Genomic DNA, 21250 nt, shown 5'->3' on the forward strand with positions numbered 1-21250 from the left:
GTTCCATCTGGGGTGTGGCAGACGTCAGCAAGTCATTGCCTGGTGCCTCTGAACAAATTGTCATTCTTGCCTACCCCTTTCCAGCCTAGCTAAAACAGCATCCTGAGAAGTCGCCATTCTGCTTGGGGCTGTAGGATGGCTAATGTGCAGGCCTTCAAACCCCCCACACTTCCCTAGGAGCTGTTTTCCAATAGTATGTAAATTACAATGGCCTAGTTGGAGTCTTTAGTAACATTTTCCCTCCAAGAGGCAACCACCATCTGTATGAGTCTTGCTTTTGTGTGACTTGATCTCTGATCATCACAAAGAACAATGATCAAAACCACAAGAGCTATTCAGACATGTGACATTACATGTGACTTAAATATGGCTGTTTCACTATTTGACTCTGGTTTGGAATTGGGTATGTGAATGAGAAGTTGGACAAGTATTTATAACCTTTGACCCAGTAATTGTACATCTAACACTTTTTTCCAATGGAGATATAAGCCTTAAGTACAGAGAGCTTCATTGCTACGTTAGTTACAACTGTCAGAACTAAAAGTGTGTAACTTAATTGTCTAACAGAGAGGTCGTTAAGTAAACTGTGCTAGAGTCACAGAACAAAATAGTATGTTGCTACTGAAATTATATTAATAAATGTTTGTTTTTTTTTAAATGGGACAATGCTAACAATCCAATGTTCTGTGGGGGGAAAAACCATAATGCAAAATTAAACATACTGTACTGCATAGCCTTGATTGTGTCAAAATGCATAGCCAAAGACTACAAATAAATACGGTAAAGAACTGACTGTGGATAATCATTGGATGGGGTGTTACAAGTGATTTTAATTTTATACTTCTTGATATTTTTCAAAATAAGCACTTTTTTTAAGAAAGAAAATATTTAAAAACACATTTTAATGCATGGCAAGCACAGCTGCATTGGAGGAACATCAGAGCTGCCTTTGTCAGAGTAACATCCAGTGGACAACACACCAGGAACAACCCACCAGGTACAACACACTAGGGGTGGCCCCAGGGAAGAGGTGGAATTTGTGCAATACCCACCATCACCACTAGGGGTCCCCCATTAGTGGGGGCCTGAAGGAGGCAAGCCCAGGCCACCCACTACATAAACCACTTGCATGCCCACAAACAGATATGGACCATTCCCTAGGCAGACTCCTTATGCTCATGGCTGAAGAGAAAAAGACATTGCCAGGCAGCCCTTTCGAGAGAAGGAGAAAGAAAAAAATGTTTGGAATTCGAAAACTAACATTGCAGGACTATAAAACTGTAATATCATGGTACCCAGAAGGAAACTGAGCACATGGAAGCTAGCCTAATTCCAAGAATGCCGGCATTTCTTATACCTCCAAGGAGTTTCTGGTAACTCACCTCAAAAAAGATCATATGAGACATGATACACTGTGGATACCTCCCAGTGTGCAGGCAAAAAGCACTTGATAGCCGAGTTGTGGTGTTGGGAGGAATACAAAAGAGATGGATTGTTGAGTAAGTTTGGACAGCCCCATAGCTGGGACAGAACATAGACAACAATGAAAAACATTAAAAGACAAACAGCCTTTTCATTTTTCAAATTCCAATCAAGAGGTTAACTCATTGTTTTTATTTGGTAATCTGAAGAACATACAAGTACTTATTCACTACTGGTTTTGGGGGGGTGGAGGGAATCATACATTGAGGAACTGTCAGCCTCATCTGCACAATAAAGATTTACAAGGAACACATAATTTATGGAGAGCAGTTTGGCATACTCTGTTTTACACGAATCCCTATGATTTATTTTTGCATTTGGAGATGGAATGTTACGGCATTTGATCACTTTGTTTTAGTACAAACCGGCACCATAGGGAACAAAACATCCTCCTTTAGAATGAACGGCCATGCTCTCGCCCTTAGATACACAAATGCAAACTGCAACCTGCCTTTTATCTGCTTGAAACATATTTCACATCACGGAAGCACATTCTACTGCTGCCATAAAAAATGAGATGAATCCATTTTGCCGTCTTCCATTTTAGAAGCTCATTCTGAGAACATCTCCAGAAATCCTTTCCTTATTCCTCCAAAGACCTAGTCACTTGGCATGATGGGACCTGAGGTTGGAAGTCTTGTTTCTGCTCATCTCCCTCTTTTGAGTCTTGTTCAACATTTTGGTATTAATCCAGATGCCTCCTACAACTCCAGCTGGACAACAGCAAAATCTGAGGCTGAGGAGCTGAGCTCTGCATTCACACACAGTCCGGGCCCTTATTAGGCGAATGTGCACACCCGCGGTGAGGACCCAGCGTAGGAAGGAGAAAAGCCTGTAACAGCAAAAACTGCGCTCTGCACAGAGGAAGAGAGCAACAACATCATATGAGCCTCGAAGCGACTCACCTTGCTGTGGGCAATTAAGTCCCTGTGGGGGCTGCAGCTTCCTTTCCCCAACCTGTTCCCTCTTCCCTGCCTATTCCTTCCCACCCAACACGTCCTCGCGTGGATTACACTGGAACAAGGTGGGTTTGTTTTTTCCAAAGCATTGTGTTTCCATGTGCTAAAACAATGCTGCAAGAAGAATGGCTTGCCTGGATAGAGTTGCAAAAGGGGAGATGGGCAAAAGGTACAAAAAAGAGAAGAGAAGACAGGAAAAGTGAAAAGAAGGGGCCTGTAAAAGAGAGAGGACCCGAAAACCAGGTGAAGGGAGGAGCCTGGCTGGACAGTGGGCACCAGAGCTGACAGAAACCTAACCGAGCTCTACAAATGAAAATAGCAAATATTTTTAAAAAATTTTTAGAGCATATAAAATTGTAGAAAAATATCATCAAAGCAAGAAAAAAGAAAAATGTATACTCTACAGTTATATCTCAAGGATCAGCTACTGGACCATACCTATGGCCTCTACTATAAATCTATGTATTCTGGTGTGTGACTATATTTCTGTACCATCACACATACAGCCAAGGACACCAGTACAGAAATCCCTCGCCCAAGATAGATCACAACAGAGAAGCAAAGACTGTACAACAATGTGCCATTCCAAAGCTATTGGGTTTCTATGGGCGTTATTGAATGAGTTATACTGCCCCATAACATGAATGAGAAATGCTTCTGCAAGTTCAGAGCCCAGGTCCCATAAAAATACTCAGGTGAAGTTTGGGAATTGTGGCTGAAGCTGACAAAGCCAAGAGCCTCCACGATGGCACTGACTGGCATGCGACAGCCAGCATCTACCCTCGGGGACGGGGAGGTGTCCCCCAGGGAGACTGAGTCAGGGTGCCCACATTCCACCTCTGCTTCTCCTGGCTCTGTAGACAGCAGGCTAGGCTGGGTCCACGTTCATGCAGTAAAGCCAGCCGTTGCCGGTGTTCAACTCACTCCCATCAGGGCACAGAAGCCAGAAAAATGTAAATTCATTTCAAATACATCTGCCAGTATTTTAAAGAAAAACAGGCGAGGTGGGGGGCATTAGTTAAAATAATCAGGAATAATTAGTGTTTAAATTGACTGGGAGGAATCTTTCAGCCTAGGTTTTCCCCAGGACCCTATTCTTGTTTAATGTAAAAACAAAATGTCCTTTTGATGAAATAGTTCTTGCTTATACAAGACTTTTCCAGAGGAGCAGCCAGCCTGTATGAATGTCTGGTAAGAACATCCAAAGGACCATTTCCCATTTTTCTAAGCTCCCTGGACCCAAATTCACTTATCAGATGAACTCGATCTAATACCCTAGATAGCTGTTTCCATTCTAATTCCAGGGTCACCTCTGTGCCCATCGGTGTCTTGGTGAGAGGAAACCTCAACGACTGAAATCTGAATTTGGCAGGTAATGTGTTTCTTGGTTCCCCAGGGATATTTCATAGAAATATTGTGCTGTTCACTACAATTTCTCCATTAAGTTCATTTTCTAAAGGATAATGGGGACTTTAATCATGGATCAGTATTGATGAATTACAAGTATGACTTTTCATTTATTCACACATAAGATCCAATATAACATCATTATTGCAACATTACATTCTTTAACGTGCAGTTCTGCTGGGGTTCCGTGTTACGCCGATCATAATACTGGCAGAGCAGCACCAGGCGACAACCCCCCCACCCCACCCCCGGAACACACAGCACCTCCTCTCCCTCCAAGGGAGGCCATGTGGGGTTTGAAATGTTTCAACTTGAGTTATAAATAAATCCACTGGTATTTCAGAAACATTGGTGGCATCATCCACTTTGGAAGAGCATTTTCAAATAAATCTTTTGTTTTGCTCCTGTTGCTGTTTTTCCTAAATCCAAAGACCATAGAGAAGTTGTTATCTTCTCGCAAACTTGGCTCTGACAACTTCCCCTGTCCCTTATGAAAAGCTGCTTTCTGTCACTGGGATCCACTTGCATATGCCTAGGACAGAAGCCACTAACGAGACGCTTGGCTCACGGGGGACACTGAACGAATTTTCAGGTGAATCTGGGTCAGTGCGCGCGCACAGGCAGACAGTGGGATTCAGCTGGGCAGCTCTGCGTGCGCCCCCTGAAGGCTGCAGGCAGGCATGGTGGGGTGTGCGGGAGCTAGGCATTAGACGAAGTTTCCCATTGGAAAAAAAAATGTTCTTAGATTCCCTTAATCTCCTTTATTTGGGACATAATACTACATACACAGGCTTTCATTTCAGAATCTTCTCTATCTCATTATGAAAAACAGATTTTTGTTTCCCCCCCATACTCCATGGGGAATGTTATGAAGGTGTTTCTATCATGTAAGTCTCTGAGCAAAGGTTAAGAGTAGAAGAAAATATATGCTATATTCTATTTACCTATCTATCTATCTATCTATCTGTCTATCTAGCTAAAGAAAGGTGATCCATGACAGAAGTGATACCAAAAGACCAGTGTCTTTGCTCCCCAAATATGGACCGCAAAATTAGTGTCCCTCCCGTGCCTGCTCTATCTCACATCCTGTGATAATGTTTTCCTTTTCACATTTACTAACAAAAATATGATTCCAGGTAGGAAATATGGCTTTAATGCTGTGAATGAAGTGAACAGGTGCACTAGATTATCCTTTGGCTCTGCGATGTTTACAAATAATTTTATTGTTTAAGTACACCAGGTCCTTAATGGGATCCTGTCAGATGTTTTCAACAGTTTCTTAAAGCTCCAAGAATGAAATGGACAGCAGAAGAAAATCCACTTGAATTCAGTGGGTTAGAAATGAGTCTCTTGGGTGCTACCATGCACTATCCAGTAGGGCTCATAACCCAAGAAATGTTGGTGTGAATAAAGGACGGAACAAAGACCTCCCTAAGGTGGGTCCTTATGCCACTGAAACACACCACAGCAACAAAACTTGAATGGAGAGCTGTCTGGTTAAATGGGGACCCAAACCCCATGTGTCACTTTCAACCCAGGGAAACGTAGAACTTGGTTTGTCAGTGGTGGGAACATCCCTCCTGCTGTCCTCACAGCCCAATCAGTTCTTAATTCCAGTGCGGAAGCCCTTGCTTCCCATGTGACCATGTAACACAAGGAGGGTGCCATCACCTGCGCCACGGGGGGACATGTGTGTCCCGGATCACAGCTCAACTTAGGAAGGTGTTTCAAGAGAACAAAAAGACCATAGAAAGTGAGCTAGAGTTTCAGAAACATTGTTCTTCAAGTCCACATGAACTTGGAATCATTATTTTAATGTTTTATCAGCTCCAGTATCAATTCATAGCATAATAACATTGTTTCGTGCTTTTAAAAAAATAGATCAATTTGCATTTTAATGCAATGTCCTTTCAAAACATTTCTGTAAAGAATTTAAAAATAAAAGTTGCATGGAGCTTTTGTTTTTCCACACTGAGCGTTCCAAGCAGAGTTCTTTCTATACTGAATGAAATTCTGTTCCCACTCTTTTTCAGCTCATTAGCCGACTTAAAGCAAATGAAAAACATTTTCATCCTTATTGGTGCTAGAAAAAAATGGCTATATTCCTATGGGTTTTTTTTTTTTTTATCAAATAATGTTCAGTCTTACTCGTTAGAATATAAAAGGGAAGCTGTAGGCTTTCTACTTTGACTGATGTCAAAGCCCAAGGTACAAAAGTACAGAATAGAAATGAGGTAAAAGGTTTGGGTCCCAAGGTCAAGAAATTGACATGCACTGGATGTCCTCCATCCCTACACGAAACCAGGCCACCTCTACGTTTGCCAACTGATGCCCCACGGCCATGGGCAAGTTTCCTTTGACCAGCACAGTGTTGCCAATACCTAAACATTTGAAGACGGTTTTTGTAAAGCCTTCGTTAATTATCTAGGACCCCCATTCCTGCACAGCGCTAGCCCCATAGCTAAGTAGCAGCCGCCCCCTTGGAACAGGACACCCATTCCTCACTGTCCCTGTGGCTCCCTACTGCCTCGCTGATACGAGGGCCCGTTATGAGTTGCCATGTATCACAATAATTCTGAAAGCTAAGCTTGCTTCACTCATTTACTGGACCTGCTGTGCCCCTGATCTGAATTTGTGACCACATTATTTACTGTGGCTGCGTTAGGAAAGAGGGAGGAGCCCCAGAAAAATGCGTGTCATTCCCAGGCTAATGGCAAAGCTGCCCGGAGACCCCCGTTCCAAGATCAGTGCACAACAGGCCTTCAACGACAGCACCTTCCGACCTTCCGGCAAAGGGGCACTTCAGCGAGGCAAAGGCGTTACAGGCCGCAGGCGCAGTCTCCTTATTTCCATCCGAAGAACTATCAACATTTTGCTTTCATAATGAGAGGGTGTTTTACCTGTTTGTTTTTGTGCTTTTCTAAATGTAGAAGGTAAATGTGCAATGGGGAACACCTCAGGCTTATCTCTGAGCTCTTCCTGTTGCTACTTGCGCTCCGTCCGTACCCACGGGCTTCCCCCTGGGAGGGACCCACATATTCCTCTGTGAACCACAGCTGGGTTTTGAGCATCAGTTTCATCCAAATCACACCATTTAGACCCGTACAATTACTTAACGAGCACTCCACGGGATCTCAATTTTGACCTGGTCCCAGGGGGCTGTATCTTTATTCTCTCTCCTCTCAACATCTACAATTCTTATTTTTGATTTGTGCTAAGAATGGTCTCCCAGCGAGTATTTCTAAGGGCTCACTAAAATGAAGAGAATTACCTGCCACACCTCCCTGATACAAATGCCCTCAGCACTTTCCTGAACAGGAAGAAGAGGGATTGCGTCAAAGCACAGATATCCAAAAGAAGAGGACCTGCCACTGGCCAAAATTTTAATAACCACTTAGTTATGGCTGCTACCCAGTGACAACACTGGGCTCCCCACCCGAACAGTATGGTCGTCGGCCGAAACATTCAGGTTCATATGAATGACTGCACAGACAAATGAAGCATCACATAAAGACTGCTAAAGAAAAAAAAAATCTCCGATTTTATAAAACAAAAAGAATTTCACATTCTAGAAATGAAAAGAAAAGCCTAAGAACAATTTTTAAGTCTAAAGGGAACCTGGTGGAAACAGAAGATGACTCAGGAAAGGAACCACCAGAGGCTGTGACAAAAGCCACTACGCGCAAAACCACAACACGTAAAGTGACGTCACGGACAGTAATGACACAGCGATTGCTGTGTGCGCGGCTTTTCCAGGCCTTTCTCAGCACTTGCAGGATGTCCATTCTCATCAGGCCAGACAGGTGCCTTGAAAGCCAGGGCATTAGCAAAGGATTCTGAGGAAGTCCCTTCGTGTTTTGGTTCTGTTTGTGCAAAATCTCAAGTTGTTCTGTTTGCTCAGGGGCTGGGGTGGATGAGGGGGAGTCCCCCTCGAGTTCTAAGACCCCAAAGCAGCTCCCAGCAAGTCATCTCCTGGGGGCAGGTAGCGTGAGAGAAAGCCCAGTGTGGGGGCTCGTTTGTGACAGTTGTACCCCATCCCCAGACATGGGTCTTTGTGGAAGGAGGAGGAGATGGAGGATGAAGAAGCTCAGCTAAAATGATGCAGCACATTGGCAGCCTCTTTTACTGTCTGGGAGGTGTTTTTTTTTTACTCTTCTGAATCTGAAAAAAAGAAAAAGAAAAAGAAAGGTGTCAATGCTGCCTGTGCCCCCTTCTCCACCCTCCCGGTTGGAGGAGGAGAGAATCTGAGGGGCCAAAAAAGGGGGATCCATGAAACACTGCAATACTAGTGCCATCTGTCTCCTTTGCAACTGTCCTGTTCATAAGGGGAAAAACCTCAGTGGGGAATTTTAAACACTGGTCACACTGGAAGCCTTAACAACGGCCTGAAACTAGTTTCCCAAACACTTGGTTCAAGCAACATGGATCGTAAGACCCCTTATTTTGCGATCAGGATGACAGCGACAACCACATCTAGTCCCTTTGCTTCAGAGGTCAGACATCAGATTCATGTAATCCCAACAATTTCAATATCAAAAACAATGTTCCTCTATCAGAACTCTTGCCTCCTCCTCGGAGGCAAGATGGGTCCCCACTGAATTCATTGCGCAGAGGGGTAAATCACCAGAAATCTCTACTGGACTCAGAGTGCGGTGGGGGAGGAAGGAGATACAGATGAAACGGGACTAAAGGAACAGAAGTAGATCCTGTTGGTTTTTCTTCACTGACCTGCTCTAGTGCATGTGACCTCAATGGGTTTAGACAGCAAGCAAACAAAACCCCCAATGATGCTGCTTCCCCTGAGCGTTGCACTCTCTGCAAATCATCACGTCTCAGAGGTAGAGAGGGTTCCCCCAGTGCAGGGCTCTGGAGGCGCAGGCAGCTTTCGGAAGAATAACACCATCATCTACAGAGATGGCAGGAGTCCTTCAAAGATAAGGAAAGTTCCCCATTCAATGTTCACAGGGTAGGTACTCTCTTCAGTGAGACTTAGTTGAAATTAGGCAGCAAACTAGCTGAGAATCAGTCAAGTCCTTTATGATCTCTTTAACTACCGCCAATTCTCAATGTTCCCTGGGCCCATTGCTCCAGGCCTCTTTCTTCATTCTGGTCTCATGTGTTTACCCTCCCTGAACACCTTCACCCATCTGGGAGAAATAACAGAAAAAAGAAAAACTTCCAACCAACTGCTGTACTCTAATACTCACAATATCAGTGGGGGGATTGCCAACAGCATCACCGCAACTTGCCAGTGAGGCAAAAATGAAACACTAGCCGAAATCAAGGATTAGAGATTTTGCATTGTTTCTTTTCTGATCGTCTATGCACAGGTTGGTCCACACAGGGTCTGTGAGACAGGATCCCTCAGTGCTCTGGCCCTGCCATCGGCAGGGTGGGGTCACACGTAATAAGACTCCTTTTAGATGGTCATCGTAGCACTAGCCACCTTAAGTGAGGTCCCCAGGCCCTGGAATGTAAAACCCGTTTGGTATGATGACAGAAAGTTAGTTTAATTACTAAATGACTGAATAATTAGTTGGAAGGAAACCAGAGGCAGACGCCTAGAGATAGCCGACCAGGGCACCATCACACCAGCGAGCCTCAGCTGGCCAACAAGGAAAGCGCCTCTCCTCTGTTGCGTGGCCTGAGTTGGGAGAGGCCTGCTGTCCGGGCTGCTGGGTCCCGGAGCAGAAAGAGTCCACCCAGGGTGCTGATGGGACCCAAAGCCCCCTGCGAGGCGATCGTGCCCTTTTCTAGCCACTGCCCAAGAGAGAGGCACTGGAGTGGCGGGCTAAGGCTCTCCGCCCTCCCTCCTCCGCCTCAGGACACTGGAGGGAGGGAAGCATTGGTCAGAAGTGGAGGGAACAGGTAAATTAAGGAAGCTTGTATATTAACCTGGCCTGTGTTCATTGTCATGAAGTCCGCCCAATGGCAAAAGAACAAGAGGCAAATATTTCGTGGCTGGGCCTGTGACCTGAGTGGCCATCGCTAGCCTTCCCAAACCCGGGCGCTCTCCGAAGTAACCTCTGCTCCTGAATCTCTTAGGGCACGTACGCTAAGGTGCCTAGTACCATAGCTCTCTGCAGGAAGAACGTCCACCCCAGGCCCCGTGACTAGGGGGGAAATATCCATCTGCCTTTATAACTCTTCTTGCATGCAGTGCAATGCCTGACACACAGCATATGCTCAACAAATACTTATTTTTTAATTGAAAGGAAGTGAGCTGACTAAGCAGGAGGGGGATGGGACAGACATCGTCACAATGATGAATAGGAAGTTGCTCTCCATCCTTTTTCTAAGTTTGACTTTCGTTACATTAAAAAAGAAAGTCATACATACATTGGCTTTTGTTTTATTCAATAGCAAATTATGAGATGTTGGAAACTGATATTCCCCGTGAAGAAACAGCCTCGCGGCAGATGGCTTCGAGGGCCTGTTCTTAGGGGACAGTGCCTGCCCCAAGGCCGCTTGGACAGCATTTGTAAATGAGGGCTGCCCACTCCTCACGCCACGCTTCCTTTGCCAGACTTCAAATGCCCCGTGCCTGCTTTGCTGTCATTTGGTTTTGTGTATTTGTTTTCAATTTACACTAGGATTGTAGAACATTTTAAACTCAAGTTGTGTAAGGCTACAGTGTATATGAAGAGGAGGACCTTCAGGCCAAGTGTAAGAAGCTACCCTGTGTTTAATGGGGCTCCATGACTATTTGTGTTTTAGCTGCTCTGAACTCCATCCATCGTAAATCTATGCTGGCTTGCGGAGGCCCCAGAAAGTAATTCAACTCGCCCGTCTTTTGAAGGGTGTTTGAAGAAATGAAATGGGAAGTATCTTCACCTGACTTGGCATAATTCAGGAAAGTGTCTCGCCAGAACCACCTCCTGACCCTGCCCTTGGCTGAAGGCCGCTTACGTCTCAGGAAGGGGCCGCCACTTCTGAGGCCTGAGACGTGTGGCTGTCCGAGTTCACAGAAATGTAGGTACTCCAAGGGGCTGAATTACAAAGAACGGTTCAGCAACTCGATTTAGAGACAGAGGAGACGGAGATTTATAACCAGGAGGCCTTGTTTAGTCCACCCGCCCATGCTCCTGTGCAGGGCAGTGGGGATGCTGCACAAAACCATTCAGCTTAAAGGTAATTTTCTTTTAAGAAGAGGCAGAAGTTTGAATTAACATGATTTGGCTCTATACATGTGTTTATAGGTCATGATGTTTATTCCTAGATCACAAGCTGAACACCTATTCGGCAGGCCTCATAAGAATCTGGCACTGGATTAAAAAATACCTGTAAATACTTCTTTCATTTTCCCTGGGTTTGATTTTTATTTTTGTTTTTTTTTTTACAGCCTAATTATCAGCCAAGCTCAAAGAAGTAAGCCGACTTGGCCGAGTCCCAGAAACTCTACCATGGCTGCCTCCCTACACAGTGAGCTTTCACAAAAACAACAGAGCGGTGTGGCAAGCAACAGGAAAGTGGTAAAAAGATAAATAGGGAAAAAAAAAAAAAAACAACCCAGGGAACAATAAACGTGGTAAGAACCAAACCCAGTTTTAAGTGCCTGGAAGAATTTCTGTGGGGCTCAGAGGTGGGCCCTGGTTTGGTTTTGTTTTTAATAATGAGGAAATACTAAATACAAACAAACACATATTATTTTAGAGATAGCTGTTAGGATTTATCCAGGTATAGATTTCACTGATCTAGGTTATTGACCTAAAATTGCTATTGTAAATGGTTATCACCAAACACCCAAAAGTATGAATACGTCCTTTCTTCATGCGCTCTAAATAATAAAGGATATGGTTATAGTAGGATTATTTGAAATTACTTACATTGCATTTAACACCAATGCTATAGCCCTACTAGGATGAATGGATAGATGGATGAGACAGACAGATAGATAGATAGATAGATAGACAGACAGACAGACAGACAGATAGGAAGACAGCTAGAGTAAATTTGTGGGAATATAACTTCCTGAAACTAGCCTATGCCATCTTCTCCTAAAATTTACCCATTTGACTAAACACACCGAATAAGGACAGGACAAAGGGTTGTAGAGGTCAGAGTCAATCCTTGTGCTCTTCCTTCATCTTTCCTTTTGACCCATGACATGTGTGCTATCACTGACAATAATAATGATGTCAGACTTTTAGGCTCCAATTTTTTTGCCTTCTCTCTTCCTTTACATTGCATGCTCTTTCTTTCTAAATGTAAATTATGTAAATACCCAGCAATTCCACTTCTGGGTATTTTTCTGAAGAAACCCAAACCACTAAATCAAAAGACATATGTTCTATTGCAGCACTGTTCACAAAAGCCAAGATATGGAAGCAATCTAAGTGTCCATCAATAGATGAATGGATAAAGAAGTGTTGCATATATACAATGGAATATGACTCAGCCATAAAAAACAAGCAAACAATGGAACCTTGCCATCTGCAACATGGATGGACCTAGAGGGTACTGTACTGAGTAAAATAAGTCAGACAGAAAGATAAATGCTACATGATTTCACTTATATGTGGAATCTAAAGAACAAAATCAGTAAACAAGCAGAACAAAAACAGGCTCAGAGATACAGAGACCATTTTGATGGTTGCCAGATGGGCTGGGGGTTGGAGGATGAATGAAAACAATCAAGGGATTAAGAAGTGTAAGTGGGTAGTTACAGAAGTGTCCTAGGGATGTAAAGTACAGCATAGGGAACATAGTCAATAATACTGTAATAGCTGTGCATGGTATCAGAGGGGTACTAGATATATCGGGGTGATCATTTTGCAAATTATATAAATGTCTAATCACCGGGTTGTACACCTGAAATTAATATAATATTGTATGTCAACTGCAATTGAAAAATAAAAAAATACTTTTAAACATGCAACTAACTCTCTCTGTTCGTATGTCCCGTGCTGCCCAAAGTATTTCATTGCTACTGCTCTCTGTATTGAACACCTAGCACTCTAACACCTAAGGAACCGGTCAAAACACTCAACTCTCCAATTGTCCCAGGCTGACCCACTCTTACAAAGCCAGGCATCAGCAGTTCCAGCCCCTCCTCTGGTCAAGTGAGGGTAGAGTTGTCTGCTCACAAGAGTTTTGTTTCTGAACAGCCCTTGAATCTGCTATCTGAGGAGCCAAGAAGAAAGCAAAGACCATAAAGACTAGGGAAGTGCTTTAGAGAAAGTTAAGCGAGGCTGGGATTTTAGAGCTGAGACATTCTGACTATTCTCTTCATGGTTTTCTCAATTCTATTGGGTCAAGAAAAGTAATAAAGTATTTGCAATGAATGAAATTGTTCGTTTTTTAAAAAAATGTCTTCTCATATTTTCTGCTGTGGCTCTAGGGTATAGAATAAAAATAGTAGATATTGTAGAGCGCTAATACTTATAAAATACAGACGTCATTACTTGGAGACCAGGCTGCCCTTGGGTGGAGAACACTAGAGTAAATATAATGAGGAAGCTTCGAGGCTCATTTGATACTGCATTTTTAACACCTCTACCATCATGTGTGAGTCTAGAAGAGGAACAGCATTAACGACAGAGATGTTGCTGGCTCCTGGCTTTGGTACAGTTTTACTTCAAAGGCAGCTGTTATTTTAAAGACTTTTTCATAGTGTTAATAGAGTTTCTTTTGATAAACGTATCATTACTTGCGTTTTTCCAATCCCTTGCATAGAATCTGACAAAAAAGGGATTTTTCTAGGGGGAAAACAGATACATATTTATTTCATGAATACTAAGAAGTTATTTTTAATCCTGAACATCAGCATTAAGAAAAACAATCACATTTTCCCCAGTAGTTCCAAAATTGTACTCCTCTCTGTCAAATTGGTTCCTTTAAAAATACAATGGTATGTTAAGAGTGTAACGAAATGTCTAGAAGACAGAGTGAAAAGATGAAAGCTATCTACCAGTAACTGCAATGGAAAATTGTTTAAAAAGATTAATTTTGTCATTAAGAAAGAGTATATAATATACTTTTATGTGACATTTCTACTATGTAGCTATCGGGTAAGAGACCGGATTCCAAGTACCTCTGTAAAAAGCATTTATTGACTTTAGAAGTTTTCTTTAGTAAAATACAATTTAATTTTTAAAAACTCACCATTCTTATATCATATTATATATACAAATAAATGTACTACATTCATATATATGTGTGTATGATATATATATTTTGACACCACAAATGTGAATTTCAATAACACAAAAGTCTACAGGAGAATAATGGTAGTTGCATGTCACCTTGTTCCTTCATAATCTACCACAAGGATATCTGTTATAGACCTTCCTTGAAGAGCACTGAACCTAAAACTACATGAAGATGCATTGGTTTAAAATGGATTTTTGCAACCAAAAGGTGTCTGTAACTGTTCTGATCGACTATGACTGATCCACACGGAACCATGTGTGGGTAACAGGATTTGCACTTCCACGATCTCAAAAGTATAAGCGCACAGCAAAAAGGAACAAGATTTTTTTGAGTTCACCCCATTGGACCACTTCCCACCCACATATCATGGATTGGTTCATAGTTTTCCCCCAAATCCACCCCTAAACAGCCATTATGCTGGCTTTCTGCATAGCTGCACTCACAATAACTCTTACTGTTGGGTCAAACAACAACACAGCTTCTAAAGGTCTCTAGAAAATGACACTAAAGGATATCAACCTAAACAGCGAAATCTTTTAGAATCTAATGAGGTCTTATCCAGACGCATGAGAATAACAGATTTCTAAAAGCAATACTGCAATTCTCTTGGCCATTTACCGTTTGTTGTTTTCCTTTGACAGGGCCATCAAAATGTGGGGTTTACACACTTGGGCTTTCACTCTACTTGAGAAAATAAAGATGTAAAGTGTTTGAAAAACAAACACTTTATGGTTCTTCTTGCTAAACCACAGTGTGTACGTATTGTGAATGCTCCATATGAATTTGCTAAGTAAATGGGCCACAGGCGTGTTCATGGACAAACGGCTATCGGAAATGGGCTAGTAATCAGAGCACGCGTGGTGATGATGATTTATCTTAATCAGGACCCAGGGCACTCCAGATGTTTGGTCCCTGTGCACTCCTAGAGAATAACCCAGAAGGATGCTGCAGTCTAATGTGGAGGGGCGGTTCCTCCACTCCAGAAATAGGCCTCCTTTTTGTCAATACACAGAAGGCTATAAGAAGGTATCTTCCCAGAACTAAGTAATAATGTCCCCTGAGAGGGAAACAAGTCAAAAACCCAACGGGTGGGATTAATTCTTTGGTAAAACTACCCCAAGGCAACAGATGTTGACCAAGTCCATATTTCAGGGCAACTATAACAATTACGACAGGTTCAAGAAGCTGGGGTGTTTCAAATATGGCTACAAAAAGAACCACGCAAAATGAGTCATTCGTGCGGAACCCCATAAGTCTCTCAATGACACTATAAAAGTTTAGGTCCTGTGAGAATCTTGGTTCAGAAGCCCAGGTCTTTGTGTGTTAGTATATTTCCTCCTAAGAGTAAGCAAGGTACTTTCAAAGGACATACATTCTTTTTTAAATTGTATTTATTGGGGTGACATTGTTAATAAAACCATGCAAGATTCAGGTGTACAACTCTGTAACACATCATCTACATGCTGCACTGTGTGCTCGACACCCAAGTCAAGTCTCCTTCCATCACCATTTCTCCCTCTTCTGTCCTCTTCCCCCTCCCCTTCCCCACTTTTCCACCTGGCAATCACCATACTGTTGTCTGCATCTGCTTTTTTCTTCTGCTTAATCCCTTCACTTTTTAACCCAGCCCCCTAACCCCCTCTCCCCTCTGACAGCTATCAGTCTGTTCTTTGTATCTGTGAGTCTATTTTCTATGTTGTTAGTTTATTTTGTTCCTTAGATTCCACATGTAAGTGAAATCGTGTGTTTTTTTTTTCTTTCTCTGACTGGTTTATTTTGCTTATCATAATACTCGCCAGTTCCATACATGCTGCCAAAAAGCATGGATTTCCTTCTTTTTTATGGTGAGTGGTATTCCATTGTGTAAATATACCACAGCTTTTTTATCCACTAACCTACTGATGGGCATTTGGGCAGCTTCCAAATCTTGGCTATTGTAAATAATGCTGCTATGAACATAGGGGTGCAACATATTCTTTTGAATCAGTTTTTTGGGTTTCTTCAGATATATTCACATAAGTGGAAGTCCTGATTCAAAAGGCAGTTCCATTTTTAATTTTTTGAGGAAACTCCCTACTGTTTTCCACAGATGCTGCACCAGTCTCCATTTCCACCAACAGTTCATGAGGGTTCCCTTTTCTCCACACCCCTGCCAAAACTTGTTGATTGTTGATTTATTGATGATAGCCATTCTGTCAGATATGAGGTGATATTGCATTGTGGTTTTAATTTATATTTCTCTGATAATTAGTGACATTGAGCATCTTTTCATATATCTGTTGGCCATCTGTATGTCCTCTTTGGAGAACTATCTATTCAGGTCCTTTGCCCATTTTTTAATTAGATTGTTTTCTTGGTGTTGAGTTGTACAAGTTCTTCATAAATTTTGGAAGCGAACCCATTATCAGATGTATCATTCATTCTTTGAAGTCAGTTAGAAAGTTAGTACTATAGTAGCCTGACAGAGGTAACATGCAAGTGCATTGTGCTCGTTATGCCAAGATGTAACTTACACTTTCAGCACACACCCCTCCCTCCCCGCGGGCCTCGGCTCACTGGGGTTTGGGAATCACCAGCTCTGGTCCACTTTCCATTGAATTGTTTTCTAAGCGCATGCAAAGTCGAAACTTCAAACCCCAGTGGGTTTGACCACATTGGGCACTAACCTGTGCTTGGACACATCCTCTCAAAAACTAGAGCTGGTCACCATTGGTCCCCAGGGCTTGGATCAGGGTCAGGGGCATAAAGATAGTTAAATTGACCCCCATGCCACAGGGCTATCACATGCAACATGATCCATTAAAAAGGAATGTTCAAAATGTATCTGGTTACTAGTTTTTAAAAATTAATATGTCTACTAAGCTATATCCCATTTAAAAAATTCTGAAGTAGATTGCTTTGATGACCAAAGGGGAAGGGGCATGTGAGACTGATTAAATCCTCTGCTACTTCATGCCACCAAGAATTAGCTTGAGTCCTGGTGAAGATCCTGGGCTTAGACAGCACAGTAACTAAAGGTCAGGGATCTCAGCGCTGACCATAACAAAGCAGTGATAGTGACTGACGTCACTTCAGTGCAACAGTGAACTTAACATACAAAGTTGTTCACACCCAGTTTGGGCACAAACCTGAAACTGTAAGAACATACCAGACTCCAGGTGAAGCAGTGGAAGACTGTAGTCAAAAAGGGAAAGATGGACAGATGTTAGAAAATGTCTCTTCTTCACTTACTGCATCTGTTCACCATCCCATGGAATCAAGAATCCAGTTTACTAAACAATCAAGCCTTACGCTTACTTGTATAATGGAACATAATATCTATTTCATCTTCCTTACACACACACGCGCACGCGCACACACAATCTGTGTAATTATCTGAAATACTTGAGGGCAATTTGGTTAAAAAAGGCACAGATAAAATACAACCACTTAAAGAAGATAAAAAAATTCAATCCCAATGCCCACTTGACAACGTTATAATGGATATTTGTAGCACAATACAAAAATGTAACAAAATTCAAGACTCCATATTAAAGATTTGGGACTCGATTTACTTAGTTTGGGCTTTATACTCTTGGAATTCAGATGGGCCAGGTGTTTAGACATGTTTAGAGCTAAGACCATTCTCTCCTATACATTTTCTGGTTTGTGCTACTTTGACTTGAAACTAATTGTATATGGTAAAGCATCTCTGGTACTTGAACAAAGAGAATTCTATACTATCTCCATGTAATTCACATCTTAGTCGCAACCATTCAAGGATGGTATATTTACAAGGTAAGAGGTTTCCGTTCATACAACTTCGCAAAATATTGCACATACGTGCTCTCCAGATATTCTGTGATAAGACAACTGGACTGAATTATTTGAATGATCTTAGAAGAAATTTTTGAGACTAATTTCCTATGCATGAGTGTATGTGAGAGGTTGTGTTCAAATGTCTTCCTACACCTCCACCTGACTACCAGCACTGCTTCTTCAATGGCATTATAACCAAACTAGTCAAAGAGGAGCTTAGCGTCTCATACAACATCTCCAGGGAGGTAGGGTTCAAAGAGTCTGGGTGATAGTTCAAAGTTCGGAGGGTAACATAATTTGAACTCTTGGGGTTGAGAAAGACCCGGATGTTGTTTAAGTTGTTCCCGAAGCATATTACAGGGCTGGTTCTAACCAGCTCGTGGTCACCATCCTGTGTCCTACAGCTATGCGCCTTCTTTAGTACTGGGCTTTCTGACACATGTTAACAATGAGCACATTCCCGTGTTTGTTTTTACCAACAGTAATAACTCATGAAAGCTAAAAAAAAAAAAAAATGGAAACTGAAAACATGGAACACTTGTCATTTATATTGCACAATCCATGATCAAAGACTCACATGCCATTCCATCATAATCAGCAAGTCCAGAATCAACTTTTTATAAAGTTTACAGTAAAAAATGGCAGTGGGAAAAGTAAATACAGAATGCATTTGTGATGGAGAAAGTATGGTGGAGGGGGAGAGATACAACAATAATTTGTAAATTATTGAAAAAGGAATAACAGTACTCCTTAAATATAGTTTTTTTTCAGGGTGTAATATAAGACTCTATTAACAACCACAATTTCAATTTTAGGTAAAATTCTCACAGGCTGGCATTAAATTGCACATTTATGGGAAACGTAATGAGAATTACGCCCTTACCATCTGTTTTCTTTGAATAATTTCCGACATTGGATTGATCCTTCTTGTCTGCCTTATTTTTACCATCTTTCAACTCACCTGCAAGTAATAAACATGACAAAAACAGACTATGTAGACACCTAAGGAGGAAGTCATAAATATCTTTAAATCTGTCGAGATTTTAAACAAAAAAAAAAGTGCAACATAATTTTAGTCACGAGGGGTACATGTCTGTGTGTAAATATCCTCTAAACCACAGATTTGGTCCTTCTGCTGGTTCATGATCTGGAAATTAAGATCGAAAGTTCCTGTTAAACAGGGTTGTACTTAAGTCAATGGTGTTTATCCTCAGGAAAGGCAATTTGACTTTATCGTTAGGCTGTGGGCTGGGGAAAAGCCTGGGTTAAATGTAAGTCATAGTGATTTAAAGCTTTTTAATTTTCATGTGCTTCAGTCTCCTTATCTGCAAAACGGGATGTTAACATCTACTTTGTAGGCATAATGATACACAGACAAATGCATTTCAGGTACTGAATGTGGTATCTGACATCACTCAATGACAGTTGTTATTATTCTAAAACAGAGTTATAAATGACATTCTAATTAAGGAGTTAAAATGTAATTTGTAAAAGTTAAAAAACACAATGTATACAAATACTGATTGAAAATGGCAAAAAAAAAAAAAACATTTAAATTTATGACGGAATGAGTCAGATAGTAAGGATGGTTCCAGAAGTATTTAAGGAACTGGGTATTTATAGGTATTTTAGAAATATGTTAAAATAATGTTTCTAGGTTAAAGACAAACCTGGTTATGTCTTACAAGTCAACAAAACCACAACCTTTGGGTTTATCTCCTCTACCAGTCAAAAATCTACAACTTAGGATATAACTTCACAGTACCTGGGCTTGAATCAAATAGTAAATAACAAAGTTAAACAAAGCCATGTTCTCCTGGAATGGGGGTCAGAAAATTATGGCCCCTGAGCATACCTGGCCTGCTATCTGGTTTTGTAAATAGAGCTTTATGGGAACCTGGCCACACTGGTTCATTTAACATTGCCTGCTTTCACATTACAATGGCAGATTTAACATTGCCTGCTTTCACATTACAATGGCAGATTTAACATTGCCTGCTTTCACATTACAATGGCAGAGTGGAATAGCTGCAAAGGAGACACACAAAGCCAGGGCGATAGCCCTTTACAGAAAAAATTTGCTGATTCCTGCCTACGATAAAGACTCCCTGGGAAGGCCTGCTCCAGGATATGCCAGTGCAGCAATGAAAAACACGGCACCCCTTTCCCCAGCATTATTCTTTTAGATCTTGAATATTTTTCTAACCAATTACTAATAGCTTTCTCCTTAGCCTGCATAAAACCAAGAATATGTTACCACTAAAATACTGGTACTTATTGAAGCAAAAAGACCCTAATAATAATTGCACCAGAAAGGAGCAAGCAGGGCCCAAGATGTATTGATCTGTTCTGTTCTCTTTGTGCCAGGCAGTGTGCTGAATGCTTCGTAGGCATCGCTCCATTAAGTTCTTGTAACAAGTCCATTATGAAGGCTCTGTTACTGCAGGGAGCCAAATCCATCAATGTTTCATTCACTAAACGATCCGTCTGCTAAATAACAAACCCACCAAATGACTGAGGATGTTTTTCATGCTCGAGTTTTTCCTTCGCCGCAGCCACCCTGTCACACGCTGGCCAGTCCCTGTGTCGAAGGCAGTGACCGCCCACCTGTGCTTCATACACTGCCCCAGCCCCACCTCTGCCCCGGACCTTGCGTGCGGGTCTCCCCCTGGTAGCGACGCTGCTCCTCTTGTCTACCGTAGACCTGGTTTAAGCCATTTCTCTGACAGTGTTTGAACAAATGGCCGATTGATCTTTCTACAAAGTGATTTTGCTTAAACTGACTTGTTAAGAATTGATGTGAAACTCGTATCCTCTCTATTTTAGGGCAATGGAATCTAAAACATAAATAGAGTCATTCACCCCGATATACACAGACGGGTCCGATTCTAGATGCCAGGCTCTCATCTACCATATTCTGCAACTTCCCGACGAAGCTCAAGATTTAGATTTCAAGCTTCTGCTGATGTTACCATTTTTAAATGCCTTTGGCCTTCAGATTTCTGAATGGTCACCTAAGACAAATTCAAGACCCGTTTTGGCTGAGATGTATTCTACAAAATAAGTACTTTTAACGAAATGTGGCAAATCCTAAGCTAAGCTAGAAGCCTGTAAACGCTCCTATTTCCTCTTATTCTCAGTCCTGAAATGGGACGCACTGGCTAGAGGGATCGAGGGGAGGGGAGGGCAGGGCACACGCAGGAGGAGTTTAGGTTAAGGATGTGGTCACTACCCTCTACCACCACCAATGGTCAAAATAGGCAAATTCCCCTGAGGTACGATGACACAGGCCATATACCGGCTCGTCCTGTTATAAGGAAGGAGAGATGGACTCAAGGATCTTGAGCCTTATAATCAAACTAGTTCCCTGCAGGAAAATTATTTTTCTTTGCTAAATGAGCCTTCAGACCCCTAATGCACTGTGTTAAGCCTTTCAGGTTGTCGTGGGTTGC

General features: G+C 42.0%; 1 protein-coding gene across 1 annotated transcript in view; it reads right to left on the reverse strand.

Moving 5' to 3' along the window:
• The window catches only part of PDE1C (phosphodiesterase 1C), a 431124-nt gene that overhangs the window by 17154 nt on the left and 392720 nt on the right, over window positions 1–21250 (reverse strand). Inside the window, 1 exon segment of the mRNA XM_054571335.1 lies at window positions 18682–18759. Within this exon segment, the coding sequence (XP_054427310.1) occupies window positions 18682–18759 (78 nt within the window).

This window comes from Pteronotus mesoamericanus, unplaced genomic scaffold (assembly GCF_021234165.1).
Source record: "Pteronotus mesoamericanus isolate MK-2021 breed Mesoamerican mustached bat unplaced genomic scaffold, CSHL_Meso_final contig_220, whole genome shotgun sequence".
In the NCBI taxonomy this organism is placed as follows: Eukaryota; Metazoa; Chordata; class Mammalia; order Chiroptera; family Mormoopidae; genus Pteronotus; species Pteronotus mesoamericanus.